At 37.1% G+C, this 24,039-nt stretch overlaps 1 protein-coding gene across 5 annotated transcripts in view; it reads right to left on the minus strand.

Annotated features, from left to right (window-relative positions):
- The window catches only part of PRIM2 (DNA primase subunit 2), a 113,095-nt gene that overhangs the window by 28,434 nt on the left and 60,622 nt on the right, over window positions 1-24,039 (minus strand). For 4 of the 5 annotated variants that reach the window (XM_066994747.1, XM_048078826.2, XM_066994746.1 and 1 more), the window contains 2 exons: window positions 17,953-18,025; window positions 16,815-17,000 (listed from right to left, as the gene is read on the minus strand). In XM_066994747.1, coding sequence (XP_066850848.1) covers window positions 16,815-17,000; window positions 17,953-18,025 — 259 coding nt within the window. Of the gene's footprint in view, window positions 1-13,626; window positions 14,169-14,648; window positions 14,778-16,814; window positions 17,001-17,952; window positions 18,026-24,039 lie in introns of all 5 variants that reach the window. The other variant, XR_007168974.2, reaches the window with a different exon arrangement.

Below are 24,039 nucleotides of genomic sequence, written 5' to 3' on the forward strand. Positions count from 1 at the left end.
GTTGGGTAATACTTTAGAATGGGGATTCTCTGCAACTTTTTACAGTATGGTCCACAATTCTACTACCTAAACTATTTTTGACTCTATTTAGTTTATTTAGTTCTCTGAGCTTTCCAAAATCTGCAAGGCATTTGTAATTTATTTCCAAGTGCTGGGTCGATGGGTCATGGTTTTAGTGCCAGAGAAAGTGATCGAGAGACACGTCTTATTTAAATAATGAACTGGTTCACCCTAAAGCCAAGAAAATGAAACAAAGACAACCTTCTATCAAATTTGTCACTTTGGTGCTGGCATGCACAAACCTCTGGATTAACAGCTGTGTACATCTGCTTTTTTTTTTTTTTAAATTTTAAAAGAGTACAAGTCAATTGCCTGATCTTTAACTTGTTCCCTAAGATATAAAAATTTCTGGGGACAGCTCTTCTCTCTAGACGTAGCTGTAAGATGCATGTGATGTCTGGTCTGAGATAAAACTGCCCACCTATGTTCTGCAGTGTATGTTTTTATGCATCAGTATTTGTTGGGATGAGCTGTGGTGTCCAGCGTATGGTGCTGAATGTACTAATGATCATCCCAGGCATCCTAACACAAGTGACACTGAAGTGTTCTTAGACTTCTTCCTACAGGAAAGTAAGCTCTTAGCACTGATGGGCAAGGCTAAACCAGTGGTCCATAAGCCAAAATCCAGGAGGCTGGAGGACATTTCACTGGGTATACGCGTGTAAGATAGCAAGGAACTCACCTTTTGCTTTTATCTGATACATTTAAACAGGTATCAGACTAAGGCAGATGAGTTTGCCTTAAAACTGTTAGTTAAGGCACATATGCTGTATTATATTTCCTTCACGAGAAGATGTGTATGTTACAAGTTAAGGTATAAATAAGGTATATGTAAGATAATAAAAACCTGAGATATATATATACACACACACACAAAGTTTGCAACTGGTATAGCCTAACATCAGATTACTATGTTCTAGATAAGAATTTAGGGAAATGTTATTTTCATTAGAGTTTGATCACATAAACATGAGATATTAGGGTATGAAATGGCAATGTCCATCATACAGACCATGTGGCAGGTACACGCTTTCCTTTGAAGAAAAGCTTTGTTAAAACAAAGCAGAGAAGCATGGCTCATGTGTGCCTCAGTTATCAATTAGATACAACTGAAGGCAACTTCAAAAGAACAGAACAATTATATACAACACTTGCAAAGCATTTCAGCCACTGCAGAGTAAGTATCATGTCATAACCGCAAGTTACTTGGCTTATGTCACTTGTCATATTTGCATTAGAGTATCTAGAAATAGCACAAAGTCCTCCATAAATTTTGTCATTTGCAAACTAGGTTACCAATTCAGATATTCAGCGTGCATATTAACACGGGAAATAATTTGCTGACAGGTGTTCCAAGCACTGCATGCTCATGTTCACACTTCAGCAAAACTTTCATGTTTCAGTTTAACTACTTCTATATATTCACGTGAGTTTTTATGCGTTTATTCCTTAAAGTCCTGGGATATTTATTTATTTAAAAATCTCACAACTAAGCAAAATGACTGCAGCAATTTTGTCTAGCTTCTTGGCTGACCACCAGATTAGTTCCAGCTCTGCAAAATTCAAAGTAGTAATGCTGTTAAACCATTTTGTTAAGCAGTCATTGGGTAACTTCTTGTCTAAAATTGTTGAGCCTGTATGGATAACAGCTTCAAATTCATAAATTTATCGCACAAACTTGTGTATCTTGTGAAATAATTGATTCACTTTTCATCCATTCCCTAGGCAGTCACTCAAATCATTACTGTTGACGCTGCTTAGCTGGCACATCTTTGTCCTTTTTTTTTTTTTTCTTTAAGCTCATCCTTAAAATAACCTCAATTTGAGGTTATCTTTTCCCAGGCATGGCTTTCATTTAGGAACATAAATAGGTATTTCGCCATCTGCCAACTACAGAAAGGTTCCATTTATGCTAAATTCTCAACCTGTAGCACAATTTCTATGCTTTAAGGTACAGATCAGAAACCTCAGCTAAAATTGAGCTGGAAATTTTGAATATGCTGTGCGGCAGTCATTACAGATTGATTCACATCAAGTACAAGACCCCTCTTCGCCTTCCATTTCAGGTTTTCCGTATCTGATGAGGCAAGAAGTGCTCTGCCCTGGAGGTGTCTTCATCTGCTACAAGGAAATCAAGAAGTTTACGATCAATTAAATTCCTTGTGTAGTGTCCACACGAGTGTAAGCTGCATGACTCATGAACTAGTTTTTGGGCTACCCCAGGCTACTCAGGCAAAAATACGTCCATGCAGGCTTTTTAGCGGTAATCTAAGTTTGCCTTAAAAACTTAGCTGAACATATGCTACTGAACATAGAGGTGTAAGCTCTTAGTTAATACAAATGAAACAACTACATTAAGAAATAATGTAGTTTGTGAGTTATAATTAAAAAAATAGAAAAATAACAATAATAGAACAAAAATCAAATTTTAAACGGTAATTAACACTAAACAACTTATGATTTTTTTTGCTTTGTTTTTAAATAGAAAACATTAAATAAATTTTATTTTAAACATGAATTAATCTGCTGTATTAAAATGACAGTATTTGATAGCACCACCACAGATAACATGCTTTTCTTAAGTATCTATAAAAATACATTGGTACAATGTATAGTACCAATACATTCAAACAAATGAACGCTCAATAAAACTAATTATTATATTATTTGTTTTAATCGGATTTCTGTAGGCCGTTCCCTATGTTTCTAATGGAACTCTCAAGTCCTTTTAATATAAGAGAACAATCTTGCATTAGTTACCAAATATTTACTCCACAAAAGACTTATTTAAGAAAGCTTAAAATGAGATGAAAAATAATCCCCTTTTTTATGAAAGAATTTTATCTTTCTGTCAGACAGAATTTACCACAGCATTTTGTGTGTACACGTATGTTTTATGTGGCTGTATATTAACCTTGTCTCAAAACACAAAGGTTTTCATTCTTCTCTACCTTAAAAGCAAGACAAAGATGGCAATAGCTAGGAAGGTGATCGCAGCTTTCCAGTAGGGCCTACGTCTGCCAGGGATTGTCCCAGTAACACATCCCGTAGAGAACCACCAACCTACAAAGAGCAATGGCAGGTCTCTCTTTCCTAGGTCCTGTACAAGCTGCAGTCCTGGCCCAAGGCTGAGCTATCTGAAAGGACATGAGAAACTACTAGTCACGATGTAAGAAATATATGAACATAAGTATGTGTTTATAAACATATAGATAAATATAAATACTTCCTGAATATCAGAAAAAATGGGAAGTTAACAAATCTTACGGTGACTTCACTGGTGGTTAAAGCAGAGCTACATAACAGCCAAACTTCACAGCTGACTGAAGTATTGGTGACCTTCTGCGGAGCAGAATGTCTCAAAGCCTGCAGCACCCACGAAGCCACATCCATCGTACCACATGAGGCTGAGATCATCTATGTAGTTCCACCAGAAATTTCACATTTTGGTACAGATGTAGTTAAATGGGGATCAAAGTAATTAGGGATGCTTTGTTTGTGAGGGGTGAAGGTCGTAAAAGGGAGCAGCTGGGAGGTGAAAGAAGAAAATTTTTTATTTCATCTTTTATACAAAAATGAGCTTCTAAATCAAGGGATTCCATTCAGTTAAAGAAAAAAAAAAAAAGACTTTTCCAATACTCCATGATTTACAAGCACACCAATGCCATTCACTGATTTTTCTGCTCATGTTCTTTCAATCAGTGTTTCCTGCATTTCAATGTTCAGAGATGTCAGCTGATGGAATTTCTAAGTGTTTCTTTCAGCAGAAATTAAGCAGTAAACCAAGAGCATTATTAATTTTATCAGAAGTGGTCATCAGAGAATAATCTTCCCCAAAACACTTAATGGCAGAGAACACAGCAAGCATTGTCACTGAAAGAGATGTAAGACTTGAGAGATTGCAAAGCGGACAGAAATGTGGCATGTAGAACAGTAAAAAGGACTAGGAAACTTAAAGTGAAGTAGAATTGTAGCTGACTTGGTGTGCATCTATAGGAATAAGATTCAGCTCCAGACATCTAAATCCAGACATCTCCCATTGCTGTCAATGGAGGTCAATGCAATCAGGAGCCTGGGGAGCAATTCAATTCACCCTACCGTAGGCACCCAGAGGCTCATTAAATGAATCATCTCCAGACACTATTGATGGTATTGGCTAGATCTCTATTGATCATAATGGCAGCTTAGGATCCTAGTGTAAAGAATATGTATACCAAGGAAAAAACAGATTCAGCAAGTTTGTATCAGAACTGGGAGAAATCCATACTTGTATGTATACCGCTGTAGCATGTATTACAGGTTTTAGAAGAAGATAGATGAAGACTGGCCAGGGCCCCTTGCCAAGTCTAAAAACTGAATTCCTACTGCTTATCCAAGCTCTATCAGTACTCTGTAAACAACAGGGTTTTTTTTTTTTTTTTTTTTAGTTTTACTTAAGCACAGTAAACACGTAAAGCATTTAGTCTCATATAGCTCATCATTTCTTATAACATATACTGTGGCCTGGGTGAGCACATACAACAAAAACTTTAACATTTAGAGAAGAAATGGTGAAGAAAACAGATTGTTTTTCATAGAACTGTCAGCACAGTCACGTTGTCATTCTGTGAAGAATCCTGAAAGGTGTCCAAATGGATTCCCTTTTGTACAGATCATAAGACAGACCAGAAGTAAAATGCAGGACTGGGACAGGAGGTTCAGACTGCTCTCTGACAGAGGGAATATTCATAGTAGCCTGTCAGAACATTTTAAAGCTGGGGATGAGAAGGCATTCCTCAGAGCAGATTGCACTATGCCAAAACGGCAGCCAAACAGACTTCAGAAGAGATTCAGAGGAGAGCCACTACTCTCAGCTCCAGCCGGCACCCAAGATACCTGGAATGTCTTCTGCTTCACAGAGAACAGTCCAACATGGATACTAAAAAAAAAAATAGCATTTAACTCAAAATGTGTGGCAAGCTCCTTTGTTCTAATAATAATTTTTGTTCTAATAATAATTTAAGGAAGGAGAAAGAGCATACCAGAAAGCAAAGTTACCCAATCAGCCACACCACAAGCTGGAACTTTAAGAGGTTATGGCGACTCCCAGAGTGTGAGGATAACAAAAAACAACTCACAAATGAGAGAAACTCTGAGGAAAAGCTGTCTCAGCCACTCCAGTCAATCAAAATTGACAGAATAAGATATTATTGAACTACTTCATTAAATTATTACTGCATTTGCTTGCAAGCATCCTCACAGTACAGTAATGAAATCTTTTATATATCTACGCTCTTTATGTCTTATGTTTTAGGAATCCTTTATATATGTATACTCTGATCAGAAAGACATCGGAAGACAACTTCAGAACTGGCTGACAAAGACACACAAGAAGCAATGTAAAATTCAAGTGTGCACTCTTCGTCGATCATGAGATTGAGTGGTACGTTGCTGCTACCATCGAGTAAAAACAAGCCTGCCAGCAAAGCAGTCCTCATTCATTAGAAATCTATGAGTGACCCAATCAAGTGATATGCAAGAAAGTCCAGGAGATTTAATTTTACTGTAAGCCTCAGATATGCCAAAGTGGCAGCAGCAAAGAGATCCAGTGACTTGGGATGGAGAATATCCCTTCAATCAATCCAAGTTAAAGTTATCAAAATGTGCTACAACCTGGGGAAAAAAAAAAAAAAAAACCACAACCCACACCTTCGCAGTTACTGTTATACCTCTCAGACAAGGATGATAGCGTCAGAACAGAAGGACATTATATGCTCAAACACATAACATCCCAAGGTATCAGCAAATCTCTAGTATAAGCACATATTACAAAAATGGGGGAAAAAAAAATCAAATAATTCTTAAAACTATGAGGAAGCTGACTAATGAATGTGTTTCCCTCAGATAGATATGTAAGCCTTATGTCTACCCTTGAAACACGTAGGCTTACCTTTTTTATACAGACATAAAAGACTGAGAAAAACAAGGTGTTCAGAGATCCGCTATTTGTCAGCCCTTTTGAACAGAGTAAAGCAGATATCAGAGCCCTCCAAACAGCATGGTTTGGCTCAAGAATGCAGGCATTTTCCCTGTAAGAACAGATTCCCTCCTTTATTAGCAGGACAACAAAAGACAAAAATCACATTAAGATGATGATCAAAGGAGGCTGAAGTGTTCCAAACCGCCGGTGTTAGTCCTTACTGTCATAAGCAGCACAACTGCTTACATATACAGACCTCTCTAACTTCTTTCTCATGTGCAGAGAGAGTATTGTAACCAAGAGTTGAACTCTAGACTTTGCATGACAACTTTCTGCATTCACTGACAGAAGAAAGCTTGTTTTAAACCACTCGAGACTGTTTTTCCATCTTTTTATTCTGTTAATTCATCATTCATTAAAAGATGACCTGACTACAGAGAAAAATGCAAACAGAAAAATAAAGAAGCTCTACTGACAAACTGCTCTGAAGTGTTTCAGAAGCAATATACGTCCGATTTCTTAGTGCCTGCTGCAAGGTCCTACAAACAGAAGAATACAATTTCTGGGAAATAACTAAAGTACAGGAAAGACAGCCTAACTACTGTAATACAGCTAAAAAAACGCCTTTCTTTTTAAACAAAACTATTTCCTTGCTGTTATTGCCCCAGTTCTCATGCCTCAAGGACTAACTCAAAAAAGATCCATCAGAAAAAAAAAAAATGAAATTTAAATCCAAGGAATCTGGACTTTATAGAAAGACCACTAGCTTCTGCTCCCCTACGTACAGCAGGGTTAAAAAGTACATATATTTGAGGGAAACATTTTGTTTTCCTTGCTGTGTGAGTGGACTTCAGAATGGACACAATGAACAGGAAAAGCCAGAGCATAACACATTATGCAGAACTCAGCTTTTCAGCTAAATGGCGCTGTACATTACAATATAAAATCAGTGTCTTACTTTCAAGAAGTAGTAACCTCTCTCATCTTGAAATACTTAAGCCTGATCCTAGTAATTTAACTTTCTTAGTCCGATATAGTAAATTTCTAAAACATAAATTGTGCACGGCACAAGTCACATAAAAAAAAAACACCTTGTCTTTATTCATGAGATTCATTACGTTTCAGAAGACGTGAGGCACAATTCTTAAATCAATTCTGAAAGTAAAAATACTTTCTTATTTATATCTAAGCTTATGTGGTATATCAGCAGATTGCACATTTGATACGTACAACATGCTGCTTTTCTAGATGACTGAATAGGAAATACAGCCACGATTTGCTGGTTGAATGTAGACGTACGGCATATGACAGTTATGTGATGTTACAGCAATGACATGGACATTATCAAAAGAGACAGTACACAGGATTCTGCCTTTTGTTTTGGAAGTCAATATATACAATTGCAGCAAATCTGAACATCTAATAAAAGGATTTTAGAATAGTTTCAAACAATTATATCAAGATTAATAAAGTATTCTACCAAAACCAGTATTTTTCAGTTCAAAACAAGACAGGAACACAACTGGAAAAGATCTGGTATGTCATTCAGTTTCTCCTGGACATTAATAAGAAGATACAGATGAATATATTTGTATCTCAAAAGACATGAACGTCTGTCTCAGAAACTGGGGTAAACACCCAGAAAGGTTCGATACATTATGGGAACACGCAGCAGGTATTTTTCAGCAGATTGCTCTAAAGATAAAGCCGTATTATTAGGAAGGTATTCAAGACAGCCTGCCAGAGAACTTAGTGATACTCAGATATTTTACAATCGCTGAACTTATGGCAACCAGACAGACAAATCTATCATTTTCCTTGAAATGTCACTGACATACTAACTTGCTGCTGCTGTAATGGCTAATCAGATGGAATCCTCTTCTAACAAGTACACAGTCTTTCTACAACAATAAAGCACAAATCTGACAAGCGGTTCGAGGCTACAAAATCTTCGAAAATTAAAAGTCTGGTTTTAACATCCATTTCTATTCTTGCAATTCAGAAGAGATAATACAGTAGGGAAAGAAATGCCCCGAAACGTTTATTCCCTGGAAACATGTCAAAAAGACTGGATTCTGTTCTAAATTAGTTTTAGTACAGGGAAGATCATTTGTTGCTTTCATTCTTGTCAGTGCAAGAACTGTATCACTAACCTGCTCAGATACTAGATTAGTAAATACAGATTTCAGTGCCTAATAGGTAATAAAGAAAACCAACCCTATCCCTCTTTACAGCAGAGAGACCAATTAAAAAAAAAAACCACTATGCCAGTACCACAATTAATATCCTGAAATTATTCTTCTCTGCCCCTAGGACATGCCACAGGCTGAAAGACAATCTGAAGTTTTCCCTTATAATACAAGTTAAATGATGAAAAATGAAAATCAAAGGTAAGGTAGATATATTTTTAGCAGTTTTTTTTTTTTTTTAAAAAAGTACTTTAAATTGAGCAATCACAGGAAAATGCCACCATAACTTTGGCGTCACTACAAAAATTGGAAAAATTTTAGTTTTAAAAGAATTTAATTAAGATATCTGGTAGCAACTCCAAAAAGGATTTTATGTTTTCTAGTATATCCTCATCAGTCATGGTCTTTTAGAATACCACTCGTGAAACAAAAATATGCTGAAAAATAATGTATTTTTATACCAGCTCCACTTCACTTGAGAGTATTGCTTTAAAATTTTTAATCTATTACACAAATTTATTTATTTCTAAGTTGTTTTTTTAAACAAAGTCTCTGTAAAAAAATATTGCCATAAAAAAGACATGTTAAGTATAAAATGACAAATAACGAAACAGATTCTTGTCAATATTCAGTTAGCTTAGACAACCTTAGGGTACACCAATATGCTGATTAGTAATTTAAGGCCTGAGTAAAGCAAGTTTCAGAGAAAACACGCAGAAGCATGATTGAGTTTAATACGCTTCTACGTTTGGTACAGGGCATAATTAAAACTACATCTCTCTCTCAAATCTACATAATTATGTCCCACAGACACTTTCCCTTTAGTATCCATAACTTTAGTGTTAAACCAGGAAAGGCCTTAGGTTTAAAAGGTCACACAATACTGTTTAAAAGTAAAATACACCCTTACAAGTAAAAGGGTTCAAAACAACCAAAAAAGTCAGGTTTTTGTTTGGATTTGTTCCTTTTTAGTGCTCACAAGTCCAAACACACGGTAGGCAAAACAAAAGTTTAATGCACCTTGAAAAAAACCAATACCAAGTGAGGCTGCAGGTTATTCCCCCATCAAAGGTACGGGGAATTGAAACAACAGCTACCACTGGGAAAAAGGAAATTGAACGTGGCTTATTTTGGAAACATCAGTAACTCCTTTAACTGATACTAAAATGAGCCATTAATTCACCAGGGGGACTGTCCCATTACCAGTGTATATTCCTACAGCAAATTTAATAACATCAACGCTAACTAGTTCAATTTAATAGTACAACATCATGCACCACGTACCATGTATTACTATTCTTACTGGAATCTTAAAAACTTCTGAACATAATTGAATCATGTACCGTTCATATATACAGATGTAGGTATATAAAAGTCATTATATATATATATATACTTGTATATATATGTGTATATATATTGTTAGTTGTAGGTTAACAGTACCATTTCGGTGATGAGTACATACGTTATATACAGGCAGAAATGGTGAAAGATTGATTACTTTCATCTTGCTTTGCTGAAATAAGCGGTAGGACTTTCCTACCATGTATCACAAAAGCTATACAGGGCTTAGACACCTAATTTTATATTCATGTCTCATTTCTCATCAACTGACTTCTTATATGTCAACCGGAGCTATGATGTACTTCGTTTAGTTGCTCAATTTGAAAAAAAAAAAAAAAAAACAAGTAAGAGACAGAGAGAGACAGCCACAGAACCCATCTGTATTACTAGTTTAATAAAAAGGTCAGAGCAGCAATACCTACAAGCTTGCATACATTTGTGTGAGGACTGCGAACAATGTAGATGTTACTGCTAAATTCCTTTACAGCAAAGTCAGGTTTTCTTATATGTCAGAAAAATAGAAACTGTTATCAATGGCTTTGCATTATCTGAATTACTGATCGTGCATTCAGTAAGCAGGTAGTAATGTCCATAAATACAACGAGGCATATTATTTTAAGAATAGCAGTTCTATACTTGTAAACTCCTAAAGTTTTATTAAAAATTGCCATCCAAATCAAACAACCTTAAACTATTTTGATTTGATCTCACAATGCTTAATTAAATGGGAAGCAAAGTGCTACCTCTGGCCCTAACTAGACAAGCCAGTATTCTGGAGTCTTTGCAGAACGACGCTGTCCACAACACTGAAGAGAAATAAATAACAAAGACAACACTGACAGTGACTTCCTTCCAGCCACAGGCCAGTGATTTATGTTTATAGCCACTGCTAATACGCTTTACAACATTTGATACCGTCAGTAAGGAGTCTTTTCCTTCCTATGACTTAGCAGAATTTGCAAGAAGTCATTCACATTTGACCATGCTTCTTAGAAATAATCAAATGCAAGCACCACGAGCATGCTTCCTTGTTCCTCTTACTTCCAGAACCCACAACAGATCTCTTTCTGACTACTTTCTTCAATAGGCGTACAAAACAAACTGAAGAAATCAAACCATGTAGACCAGTCTGTCAGAAATACACAAACAGTACTCATCTGAGTGTTTCAAAATGCTGAACTGCTCCAAAAGAGAACGGACCAGAACGCTAGAAAGTATAAATGAGGGCTCACAAGTCAGGAAGGGCAAAAATCCCCACTGATAAAACACAACTTTAGGTAAAAATAATATGTAATTGCAGGAATCCTGCACAGATTTAACATATTGTGACACACATATTGCCAAAAATAACCGCATTGTAATGGCAAGTGAAACACTTCCATTCAGCTGAAGAAGGATATTATGATTCTTTGGCCTAAACTTCATGGCCAAACAACAGAGGTTCTCCAAGAAATTCCTAGTTTGACTTGAGGATTTTCAATTGTTTGTGTGAAACTGCTCACTGCTTCTTATTAGAAAGTAACCAGAGACAAAGGAAAGAAAACAAAATCCTCTTCCAGCTACAGCCAACAGGGACGTTGTACTAATTCGCCTTGATTCAGATGCAACAACAGCAATCCCTGCATTTGTGGTTTCAAGTCATGCTTTTCATTCTCCTGTCTAGCTGTATAAATTCTGAGTATAAGACAAACTCACAGACAATACCTCTCCTGTTTATTGTTTATTATAAAACAAACTCCAGACTCTCTTCTTCAGCTGAGATCACACCAGCTAATCGATCTCAGCAGCTGCATCTCTCTTTTCACACGGGTATCACCTTCAACACTAGCACGGTCCCATTTGAACGATGCACCTGTTAACCTCCAGGCTTCAATTAATATGCAGAAATTATTAAGTAAGCTATATGAACGGAGATCTTGATTGATTCACTGCCATGAAGCTGTTTTCCAGAAAACAACAGCACTTGAGAATTCAGACTATGGACATCTCTCTCTTGGTGTTCAGTACATCAGAAGCTGAACAGCCTTTGCAGCATTAAGCAGGAATCTTGGTCTGTTCACTCCAGTTTTGCAAAAGTTCTCTGATCTCATAGATCTGGCTGTTCAGAAGAATGCCACAAAAAGATATACTAAAGAAAGAAAAAAAAAGACAAACACACAAAAGAATTCAGGAATAGAGAAACATGAAGGTCCTTTTCTTTATCCTTTGAGGTTGAAATTTAAAATTGGATGTTTATTTATTTATTAAACTTCAAGCCTAAATGCACAAGATGCAATTGGAGCACCTGCTTTCTCAAAACCCCCATAACGGTTGTATGCTACCGTGGGATGTTTCGTTTTCTTTTTTCTTTAAACTTGATTTGAAAGAAAAGACAATGCAATAGTCAAAGACAATTCAATAGTAAATTTGGGAATCAAAATGAGACATTTAACTGAAAACACATTTTCATGTTTCTTCTAGCAATTAAATCATTTAGCCTGCTACTAAAGCAGCTTCAAAAGCTAACTTTGTAGAAAAGAAAAAGCATCTGAAAGCATATAGGAGTATTTTGACTTTCTTTATGCTCAGCTATACCAAGTAAGCATAGCCGTTCATATAATAGTGTTATGACTACAATGTCATTTTTGCCAATACAGAATAAAAATGATTCACCCAAAACCTTTAAAACTCGTATGCTCTATCTCACTACAGCTGGAATATTAAATGATAATTTCTAAATAATGAGAGGAATACAGATAGTACGTGATTATACTGAAGATCATTTTTGCAGTCACTAGTAGAAGTTTGTGGGAGTTTAACCCAAAAATATAGTTTAATCAAGAGCTTGACTATTCACTCCTCCAACAGACAATGAAAGCAAGAGCATCGTGCTTTGCTATATCATCAGTACTTTGTTACCACAATATACTCTTCCATTTTCCACAGATTTCACAGGGATAAGATTTTACAGGTAATATATGCAACAGATATTACATTTCTGGTATCCAAGAAGACAGTAAACATTTCCTTCAAGTTCTATAGTAGCCTTTACTCACCTCCGGGGAATTCAAGCTTAGCCATCTATTTGCACCGGTACTACTGATGTACAAGGAAAAGGCAAAGATCAAATTTTAATCTTTATACAGGAATTTCAATTTGATTTATATTTTTCTCTTAGATGACCAATATTGTGGCTTGCTGTTGAACATGTCACTGGGCTTTGGCAGATTTGTAAAGTTTAAATAACTCAAGAATAAAAGCAAATGGCATCCAATTAGAGAACTATAATTGAACACGACAGAATAGAGATCCTTTTCAGATTTGTGAATCAAAACATGTTCCCAAATTAGTAGGCACCATTACCCAGTATAAAAGGGACAAGTAAAAAAAAGAAAAAGGAATCGAGCTGCAAATCAACCCTCAAATCTCAAACAAATGAGAAAGTAAAATACCAAAATCAAATGCAATCAACTTACTGATAAAGAATATATTCCAGGGGATTTAAGGAGGCAGAGGTTGTTTTAAAGAACCACCACGTCATTCCGTGCATTACAAATTCCACTGTGAAGAGTTGTGCACGCTTAAAAAGCACTGCTCAGCACAGTAACAGATGTCTATTTCTATTTTCATGCAAAAATATGGTTTGTTTTTATTATATAAATGTATAGACCTACAAAGCACCATAGCATATGCACGTTAGATCTCCATGTTTTATTTGCTTATTCCTTATGATCTTGTCTCCCTCTAGTGGCTGGCAATCGCAAAAATTTACTTCTGCCTTTCATCAGACACGTGTGCAGAATTACAGGTTACTTCAGCCTGGAAGGGATCTCGGAAGATCTCTAGTCTGCTCAAAGCAGGGCTAGCCAAGGGATCAGACCAGGCTGCTAAAAGCTTTATCCAGTTGGGTCTTCAAAGCTTCCAAGCATAGGGACTGCATAATGTCTCTGGGTAACTTGCTCCAGTGCTCCGTTGTCCTCATGCTGAGTTTTTCACTATAACCAGTCTGAATAACCTGCTTGAACTTAGGCCTGCTGTCTCCAGCCCTCCCACCATGCACCGCTGTGCAGAGCCTAGCTCTGCTTTCTTACTAACCTGCTGCAGGTCCTGCTAGGTTCCCTCTCTTCTCCAAGCCGAACAAGCCAAGCCTCACAGGGCAGGTGCTCAAGTGGTTCTCTGCTCAGCGTGCTTCTGTACATCAACTGCTTGGCTTTGGGAAGAGGGCAGGAGATGGGCACACCTGGAGCGCTGCTTCTGAGGTGTCATTTAACAAGTGCTGAGCAGATGGGGATAAACCCTGCCCTCCGTCTATCATCTGTGGCCCCTGGTAACACAGCCCCAGAAGTTGCCACAAAAGGCACTTCACAGATCTGTTCAGTGGACACCAGCGTGCTACCACAAACAGTCTTCATTTTGACAGTAACCTTTCAAAATAGGAGTATATGAAAGGTATGTAACAGGCTCTTTAAAGAGGCAAGAGGAGCGAATTCAAAGAGGATCAGAGATCATAATCCACCCTGAGGAACCCCCCCATGGCATTTCTGGTTGGCTCTGGTAGTAACATTCCCCACCAGCTGCCTGCAGTCAAGGTAAAGCCCTCATTCTGGAATCCAGATCCAAGGACCTCCAAGGATCACCTGGAAAAAAAATGGAAGAGCCAGGAAAATCAAATCACTGGAACCAAATGGCATAGCCATTCAGTCAGAAGTAACACAGCTACCACCATTTGACAGCTGATCCTAACATCTGAACAATAATAATTTACCATTTAGGCACTCTTAGCCTAGCAATTTTCAGAATAATTTTAATTACAGTGTCTAAAACAAAAGCATATTTTGTTTTGTGCTCTGCATTTGTCTCTGTTGTGAACATGCTACGACTCGATCAATTTCCCCCACACAGAGGATCACTACCTGTTTGAGCTCATTCCTTGGAGTTTCTACTTCATCTACTTCATCTACATCTACTTCAAAGTTTCACACTTCATTTACAATGTACTTTACAGTTTTCCTCTCAAATGAAAAAAAATGTTTCCCGCAAACTTTTCTAAAGTGTTTCTTTTTATTATTGTTATTTATTTATTTATTTAATCATGGAAAGCTAGGGGATGTCCATACCAGCGATTCAGAGCACCAGAGGGGTTGGGTTCTTTTTGGTGCAAATTTTCCTTGCACCTATGCTTAGTCTGTAGTACGCACTCCAATGCACTGCTGATGTGTTCACGATGATTCCCTTCCTGCTGAAGACTGAAGTTGTGCACAAAGGAAATTCAGGATTGAAAAACAGTGTAAATGTTACTGCCTTTCCAAGATTCATGTGAACACACAATTTTGAAATCATAACCATTTGCAGTGAATCAAACATTCCCCTTTTGCAATACCCCTCCCAGTAATGAATAAATGACTTTAATCTCTAGCAAGATACCATTCATATATCTTCAAAATGCTCCAGTAGGACAAAACAGTGTAATTACCTCTATTCAACAGGAAAGGAAATATACCATGATTCAGAAGATAAAAACGTCAAAAGAAGAGAGTACTGATTAGAATGGCATTCATCTTCATTTTTTTCAGGACATTAAACATAATATAACATTTTACTATGAAAATCACAGACCACTGACTTCAGTTACTTCAGTTATGGGTGTGAAAAGTCAGCTTTTTCTTTCCACCCCAGTCTAAAGTTGGTACCTAGAACATGAGCAGAATTATGAAATAGCAGCCTGCTTATAAAAAATGCAGTAACTATAACCCCTTGCTTCACTCATAATACGCTTTCACACTTCCACAGATAAACACAGGGTCATAAAACTTGACTGAAAACAGGACACAAGATGCATGCATGTCTTCATACATGTGCAGGCATCTAGTGTCAAAGCACAAGCAGGTGGAATCAGACATTCCACAGTTCACACAGTATTTTTTTTTTTTAAAGTCAGAATAAATGTAGGTATTTCCACTGTTTTTGCTTCTGATGGCTTGTTTTTAATCAATTTCCTTTAAACACAGGAAATCACAAATGAGAAGTCTGCATTTTCCTGAATTCAACAAAGAATTAATTAGCATTTAACTGCAAAATTAAAGTTGTTACCTATCTTGAAATCTTTTCTTGAATCCTTTGTAAATGATTGCATCCTGGATTTCTTCTGTTTTAATAAAACACATATTTCCTCTTAAGTCATGTCCAAATAATGGAGCTAGATTTACAGAGATTTAAGTCCTTATTAAAATCCTGTTTTCATATCCCCTCCCATTTCCAAAAAGGATCTTCAGACCAGTGGACATATCTTCCAGGACTTGAAATAAAAGATGCAAATCATAATTCATTATAGCCTGGACTCCTTTTTTGCCCCCATACATTTTTTAAAGAGCCAAGTTCCAAGAACTTAAGCTAACAAAAAAATAATCTGCCAAACACTCCGACGTATGTCAGAGTATTCTGGAAAGCTAAGATCTCACATCAAATGCAAAGTAACATAGTCCAAACAAGACTGGCATAAGGTGTGAAACATCTGGTCTAAAATCACACACAAATCCTGAATGCCACGTGCCACAGGCCAAGCATACAGGTGAGTCAGGACACCTGCTTGGTTTTACCTGTGTAAACTCTAGACTGTGTAAAACAAGGAGCAGATCACAAATCTCCAAAAATTACCATCATTTTTTCATGCTCTCAAAGCACATGTATGTCACACTTTCCTCCCCCATGATAACCTCAAAACTACTGGCAAGGGTTAGGCCACTAATTTGTCAACAACACAGCCTATGGCACTGAACGGTGTTTTCTCACTATTTAAGCATACCTTTCTTTCACCCACAGTTTCTTTTTAGACTATAAATTAATAATGCAATCTTACCTCTCACACAACTGTCCAACTAATTTTATTTTTATTAATCAATAAAGAAGGCTAACCTCTCCTTTCAGACAGTACTGTTTGTGGTCACTTACCTGCATGGTGAAGTGAATCAATTTAGTCACATAGTACTTGTATTTCATGCACAACATTGGTTTCCTAGTGATTAAGTGGTAAAACAAGATTTTCTAGTTCTCATCTAAAAAAGCCTCTGGCTTTGTGACTAGCTTGTTTTTCCCATGCTTCAGGAGAACGACCAAAAAAATTAATGAAATCATAACAAAAAAGGAAGAACAATTTTAAAAGACAATACTGTACCTTTTGTAAAATTATCTTCTTTAATAAGCACCTATCAAGGTATCTAGCAGACATACACATTAACTACATCCACACATTCATATGCCTAGGTATTTTTCATTTGTTGAATTACCTTGTCCGCGTCTACTTTTCCCCTGATGAATTCTTTCTTCCAAAATTCCAGTGCTTGTTCCAGAGTCAAACCGATGCCTTTCAAGAACAGTCCGTATTGCATACGGCCTCCGTGACGGAGATGGTGGTTATCACGCAGGGCTTTGTGCAACTGGCGCATGCAGAGTGGGAATGATTTCACAGAAAGCTGTCGAGAAAAAATGATTTAAGTCATACCGATCATTTTTAGGATATAAGCTTATCACGATGAATCATTAGCTCCACTTGAAAACGCCAATGGTTGGGAAGATATGCATGTGCAGGGTGCCTTGGAACTAATGATAACAAAAAAGTGTCATTAAGCTATCAAATACAACAACCATCACGAGAAGAAAATCCAAAAGACAGCAGCACTGGTGGTAATACCAGAATATCTTCTGTCCAACGTAAGAAAGGGATAACTGCCGTCAGGAAAGATACATTCACAGTTCTACTTCAATGCTTCTTGCTTCTTCCTTATTTTAGTTTCGGGAATGGCAAGGTGACCCGTGTCTGAGGTTTTTGTTTTTTAATTTGTGTAGTTCATTGGTTTGGTTTTTATTTGTTTGTTTTGGTGCTGTGGTTTTTTTTTTTTTGTTTGTTTAAGTATCTTTTAGAAACTACAAGCAAGAGTAAAATCCATTGCAGCTGATCTGCAGATTTTTTACCTGAAGAATGTTATTTCTTATAAAGCAAGACCTCAGAGACGTAAAAATGAAATTCAGTTTTACTGGGGTTTTGCACTACCCTGTCATGTTTAAGACGGATACTGAAAACAAACTATTTTCTAAGGTCCAATAAAAAAGAGTTGGAATAAGTTCAAATTGCAACATTATTATATATGAAAACTTTGTTAAACTCTGTGATTATGTTAGGTATTTGTGAAAGCACATAAAATTAAGCAGCAAATTAAGCAAATTCACTATAGCTCCAGTCTAAATTCTGATTAGATACACTTTCAGTTAATTCTATTCCATTTTAAAATTTGTCTCAACTTCATTCAAGCCATTCTCAACAGCTGCATAACAAATACTGAATCAAAAAAAAAATGTTGTCTGTACATAAGGAGTTTGACCTTAAATCATAATCAACATATAACTCAATAAACACAGAGGACTTACAGCATCGATTTGGTCTAGAGAGATTTTTCCTGTGTTTTTTTGTACACTGTAATCTGGACCAACATAAGAATGGCTGAAAAAAAGCAGACAGAATAGCATCATGTAAAGCTTTCACTGTTCAAAAAAAAAATTGAGTTTACAAATACAGGAAAAGATATTTTATCAATTAAGGGCTACAAATATTATACAGCAGACAAAAACAAGAACAAAGCAGTAAACAGTTACGTAAGTAGTTTAGATTTACAGAACCAGAATTACAGTCAGTATGATAAAGAAACCCTCCCTTCCTCTATCTGAAAGGAGTGGTGGGGGGTCATTAAGAATTTAGATCAGAGAATCACACCATTGTTGAAGTTGAGACTTCCGCGATCATCCAGTCCAACTCCACTGCTCAAATCAGAATTAATTAGAGCAGGCTGCTCAGCATCTCATCCTGCTGAATTTTGTGTGGCTCCAAGGCCAGACTCTACAACCTTTTGGGTAACCTGTTCCAGTGTTTGACAACCCTCTCATTAAAAGTGTTTTCTTCTGGTTAAAGGGAATTTTCCTTTGATTTAGTTTGTGCCTCTTGCCTCCTGGCCTATCAGTGGCTACCACTGAGAAATGTCTGGCTCTGTCTTTACACCTCCATAAAAAGCATCTATTTACACATATCAGCAAGACGCACACACACACACCCTGGACCCTCTGTCATCCATGCTGAACAATCCCAGCTCTCTCAGCCTTTCCTGATGTATATTGGGAAGCCCAGGATTGGACTCAACTCTCCAGAAGCGGCCTGAACAGTGCTGACCAAAAATGAAGGACCTGCTCCCTTGACCTGTTGGCAGTGCTCTGCCTAATGCCACCAGGAGACAGTTTTCCTCACTTCAAGGTACACTGCTGGTTCACAGTCAGCTTGTTGTCTATCACGACCCCAAGGTCCTCTTCTGCAAGCCTGCTTCACAGCAGCCTGTAGTGGTATATGGGGTTATTCCTCCCCAGATGCAGTGCTTGGCATTTCCCTTTGTTGAACTGTTGAACTTCAGGGAATTGCTGTCAGCCCATTTCTCCAGCCTGCCCAAGTTGCTCTGAAATTCTTGTGCCCCGCTACCTTGCTACTTGTGCAGCATTTAAAAAAAAAAAAACCACACCACTTATGTATTGCTACGATCATCTACTGGGATGGAAAAATAAAAACTAAGCATCTGCTTCTTAAGTGTACCAATAAAAAGCTAAGAAGGCTTTTACTGCAGTACTGACATAAAAACACGTTAACTTCTGATAGTAGCTCGCTAGCCAAGATAGCACAGGACTTGGTAAGAGCTGCCTCATCTTTCAATCATATTCTAGCAAAGCTACTTCTGATACCCAAGCTAAGCTCAAGTAACCCTACGTTGTATCAGGCATGTAGACACCATTGCTGAAGTCATTTCAAATCAAACACAAGCACATTAGGTGCCCAGCTTTTGCTTTTAACTATACAGACTTCTTGGACGAGGATCTGCAGCGCTGCAGAATAGGCCAGGAGAGATGGTCACAGCAGAACCCAACAGACATCCCGAGCTGACAATACAGCAGGCAATAAAGCAAGCACAAAGTGTCTCTGGATACAGAATATTGGACCAAAAAACAGTGCACACTCTGGATAAGAACAAATTTCTTCGATTTTGTAAATAATTTGCAAAGATCGTTTCGTAAATCTTCTGGAGGCAGAAAAACATTACCTCCCGAAAAAAGGAATTCAGCTAAGTGATGCTACTAGGTGTTACTGATTATTTTGCAACCCTTCTACATTGTAATGTGTGAAAAACATACAGCTAAGAGTTGATTTTACCACAGTGCAAATCACTTGCTTAATTATATGTGTATTCATTGGTTCTTTAATCTTGTTTTGGTATAAATTGGAGCACTAGACAAGCTTATTGTCCCTAATAGTTGTTTTTCATTACACAACAGTGGATAAATAATTTAAAAAGAATTTGAGCTGTGTATGTCTATTATTACTGATTTTACTGACGCAGCAGCTGAATTTCCTTGTAGAACCACATCTGCACCACTTTACTTAGACAAGCTACAAACAAAACAAAAATCACGGTCCCAAAGATATTACAATCTAAGCACAGAACAACAGAAAACTGCTGTTGCTTTGGCAACCTCATTTTATTTTGTATTACAACCAATTAGGGAAGTGACCATTCCGTCACTTCTCACATCCTCAGATGAGTGCTGGTAACTTCAACTGCTCTACCATTATCGCTTCAGATCATCTCCTTGTACCCACCCTACAGTATTTATTAGGATCATGCCAGTAGAGGCATAAAAATTGCTCAGCTAAAGAAAAACACTTCCTCTTAAGCAAGCTAGAAAGGATCAGCCTGGGGAAGAGAGGCTTCAGAAGTCACTGCTGAAGAGAGCATACTCTTTGAAACTTCCTGACTCAAAGGCCAGCCACGGTAAAAACACCAAGTTTTTACATGGTAAAAACACCTTTTTTTTTCCACTGCAAGGACAGAAAACTCAATGCCGGGGGAAAGGAGGAACAAGTAACACTTTTCAGACCCCAAAAGAATTAAATATTCCCCAACCAGTAAGCAAACAGGGAAAGTTTTTCACTATTTTTAGCTTCCTAACTTTTACGTTAAAAAGAAGCACATGGCCTTTGCAAGGTCAGAGTTTCTCGATTCCTGGCACCACTCACCACAGAGCTGAGCTCTACACGCTGCCTTCCAAGGTGACGCACTGCCAGAACACCTTTATCCATCCCGAGTATGGGGCCATGACGGAAGGAGCTGGGCATAAAGAGGCCAGCACTGGTAACTTCTGCAGGTCCCCTGACTTCACCACAAGAAATCAACACTTTACTGTCTTCATTGATTGCCATTATTTTCTCTACATTCCTACTGAAAACCTCAATGACCTTGCAAAAAAAAATTAAGAATATCCTTTGTCCTATGAATAATGGTCATCATTTTTTCACACCATTAAACATCGCCAAACAGCCTTCCACAACTAGTTTGAAAAAGCAACACAAACTGATCAGGCTTCCAACCACCCCCTCTCCTTTTTTTTTGTTTCTAGCTCTTGTTTTGGACTTTTTTTTTTTTTTTCCTAACTCCACACAGTTTGTGTGTGTACTTCCTGATCAAGTTTTACTCACCTAGAAATATTTATAGTTCTTCATAATTTCTTTTTGTGGCTTGCTGGAACATAAGCAGGCAATGTCTTCTCCTTTCACTTTAAAATAGCTTTATTTTTTCCTCCATAGAGAAATTCCTGCATCTCTCCACTCAGCCTGATTCAATCACTCCAGAACTGAAATCCAAAAACCTAGTAACCAAAAGAATTCTAAACCTATCTTGCAACTAAAGATCAATACCAAGTTCAAATAGCAATGCTAAATATTTTTGTTGTTGTTGTTGTTTTTTAATTCTTTGGTGAAGTTTTGTTGTTCGTTTTGTTGTGGTTTTTTTTTCCTTCTTAATTAACACTTGCAAAGTTTTTAGATGTAATCTATTTTTAGACTTTCTTTCAAAAGTACTCCCAAGACACGTAGAATAAAGACAGGCATTCTTTTCTATGAAATTTGTATAAAATATAAGAATATTAATATAACTGATTCAAAGCCTGCCTTTAGGCAGATTGAAAAAAGGGAAGAAAATGCAAAGTCCAGTACAGGAGCAAAGTACTGCAATTTGGGGTCAAAAAGTGGAAACACTGAGTAGTTACAAAGAACAGAAACACTTCTATTAGCATTTACACATTTCTTCTTTTTAAGTTTATGTTCTTGCACAGGACACAGCTCTAAATACATTCTAAATACACTTTCCACAGGAAAGCGATTACAGATATATATTTTGTAAACATTTTAGAAGGCAAAAAATATTAAGTTTTGTAATGACTTTGGGAAGCGGGTCACATTCTGCAGAATTATTAGAACAGTAGTGATGCTGGTTTGGGCAAACAATGCTAGGAAACATTTAAGCCATTAATGCAACACCATCTGCAAAATAATTTTAAAAATACAAAAGAAGAAAAGCTTATAAATATTTTTTAATTTACACAATTCACACAAAATGGGTCGTATCTGTGTGATCTGTATTATTCTTTCAGTGTCTGCTTTTAGGAATTCAAGAAATAGGGGGGAAATCAAAATTATTCATAATTCATGACTAATATCTGATATGTTTAAAACAGTAAGACACACAAAGCCAAAATGTCATAAAAGAAAGACGGCAATGCTTAATATTCATATAGTTAAAGATGTATTTATGATAAGCAAGCCAAGAAGAATAAAACAGATAACTAATGCTACCATTGTATGGTAAAATTCTCCTGTAATACTGAATTGTATTTCCTGTAATACTGCACGTCAAACAATTTAAAGTTCCACTAAGCCAAATAAAATACGTGGGCATTAAAAAAATTGCAAGATTACCCAATGCCAGTTTTGTAGTGACAAAGTCAAGTGCGGTTCATGGAAGAAACCTACTGAGGGGTTGTGACAACACTAAACACTTCTGAAGGTGCCTGGGAACACTTGAGGAAGGAGGAAGACCCTGAGCTGGCAATGGCTGGAGTTAAGGACGTTGCTGCAGGTGAAGGAAGAGAAGCGCTACATTTGCTTACTTCTTGCTTTATTTCAGGATCTACAGCTGTTCAGAGACAATGGCAGAAACAGAATGTTCAAGTTGGTGTCATTTGGTTTGACCAAGGTAAGTTGCTCTAAATAGTCTACACAGCTGATCACGTGTGAATAGGTTAATATTTCAAAGCTGGATTATAGACTCAGCTGTGACTGAAAATGAAGGAGACGACAGAATTAAAGATAATTATGTCTACTTATCATAAGTATTCCATTTGCTAGGAGTTAAATTCTCAATGACCGCTCAAACGTACATTTGTATTGTTCTTGACCAGGAAGAAATCTCCATCATGTCCACATTTCCAACAGTGGAATTTCTATCTTTCAAATAAACACCTGTAGGACCATTCTGGCAAGTGCAGTGTTTATGACACCACAAGATTTAGTGAGGATATGATGGACACATTGCAGATGTTAATGATAGGAAATGACACCAGTCTATTATGGTGTGCATCCTTCTCTACTTACGAGACGAGCGTAAGCAAGAAGGAGGGTGGACATGGGGACATAAGTACTGCACTATTCTTTAAAAAAAAATAGTCTTGCAAAATAACTGGTTTCTGTACCGCATTTGAAAATTATCATTTGAGAACAGAACTAATAGAATCATGTAAACGTTGCTTGTAAAGGATGTTAGAAGACCACTTAGTTCCACAACCAACTTTAAGTGGGACTATGGCCAACACTGGTCAGGTCACCCTTGGCTTTTTCTAGCTAGGTCCGAAGAATTTTAAAAGACTCCACATCTCTGGGCAATATGCTGCATCATAATGCTAGCGGAGAGATTTTTCCTAATGTCAGATCTGAACCCCCCAAGCTGCTACATGTGACCACTGACATTTGTTATACCGATAACACCATCAAAAATTCCGTACTGTGATGTTTGCCCTTACAACTGTAGGCTGCTATGTGATCATCATTAAGCCTCCCTTCCACCAGATTAAACAAAGCCAATTCAGCCTCTCCTTTTAATTCACGTACAGGCACAGTCCTACAGTAGTTTGATGAGATTATGTATCACAACTTTTGTCTATCTTTGAGACTCTTCCTGCTGAAGGTTTTAAACAGTAACATCATAACCCTGTAATTTTACCACATAAATTCCTTTGAATATAGGAGCTACAAATGTGTTCTTCTCATGCATTTCGTCAAAGTTTCCATTTCTATTAAAATAGCTAGTTTTAGCAATTCAAATCTCCTCGTACAACCGACTGTGAGCACATGAAATCCCTGAACATCAAATAATAGAACTTTTTTTTTTTAACTAAAAGTGTTTTAACTAAAATGTTCTCTTCCCTACCCACCCACCCCAGTCTAGTACAATCAGTATTAAAGAACGCCAGTGAAACAGAAGTGACAAAAACAGCACCTACGTCGCAGATAAAGTATGTATTTAGTCTAAACTAGTCCAATCACAAAACATGTTATGCCCATTTAAAAAAAAAAAAAGCAGCATGGATTAA

Source organism: Anser cygnoides, chromosome 3 (genome assembly GCF_040182565.1).
Source record: "Anser cygnoides isolate HZ-2024a breed goose chromosome 3, Taihu_goose_T2T_genome, whole genome shotgun sequence".
NCBI lineage: Eukaryota > Metazoa > Chordata > Aves > Anseriformes > Anatidae > Anser > Anser cygnoides.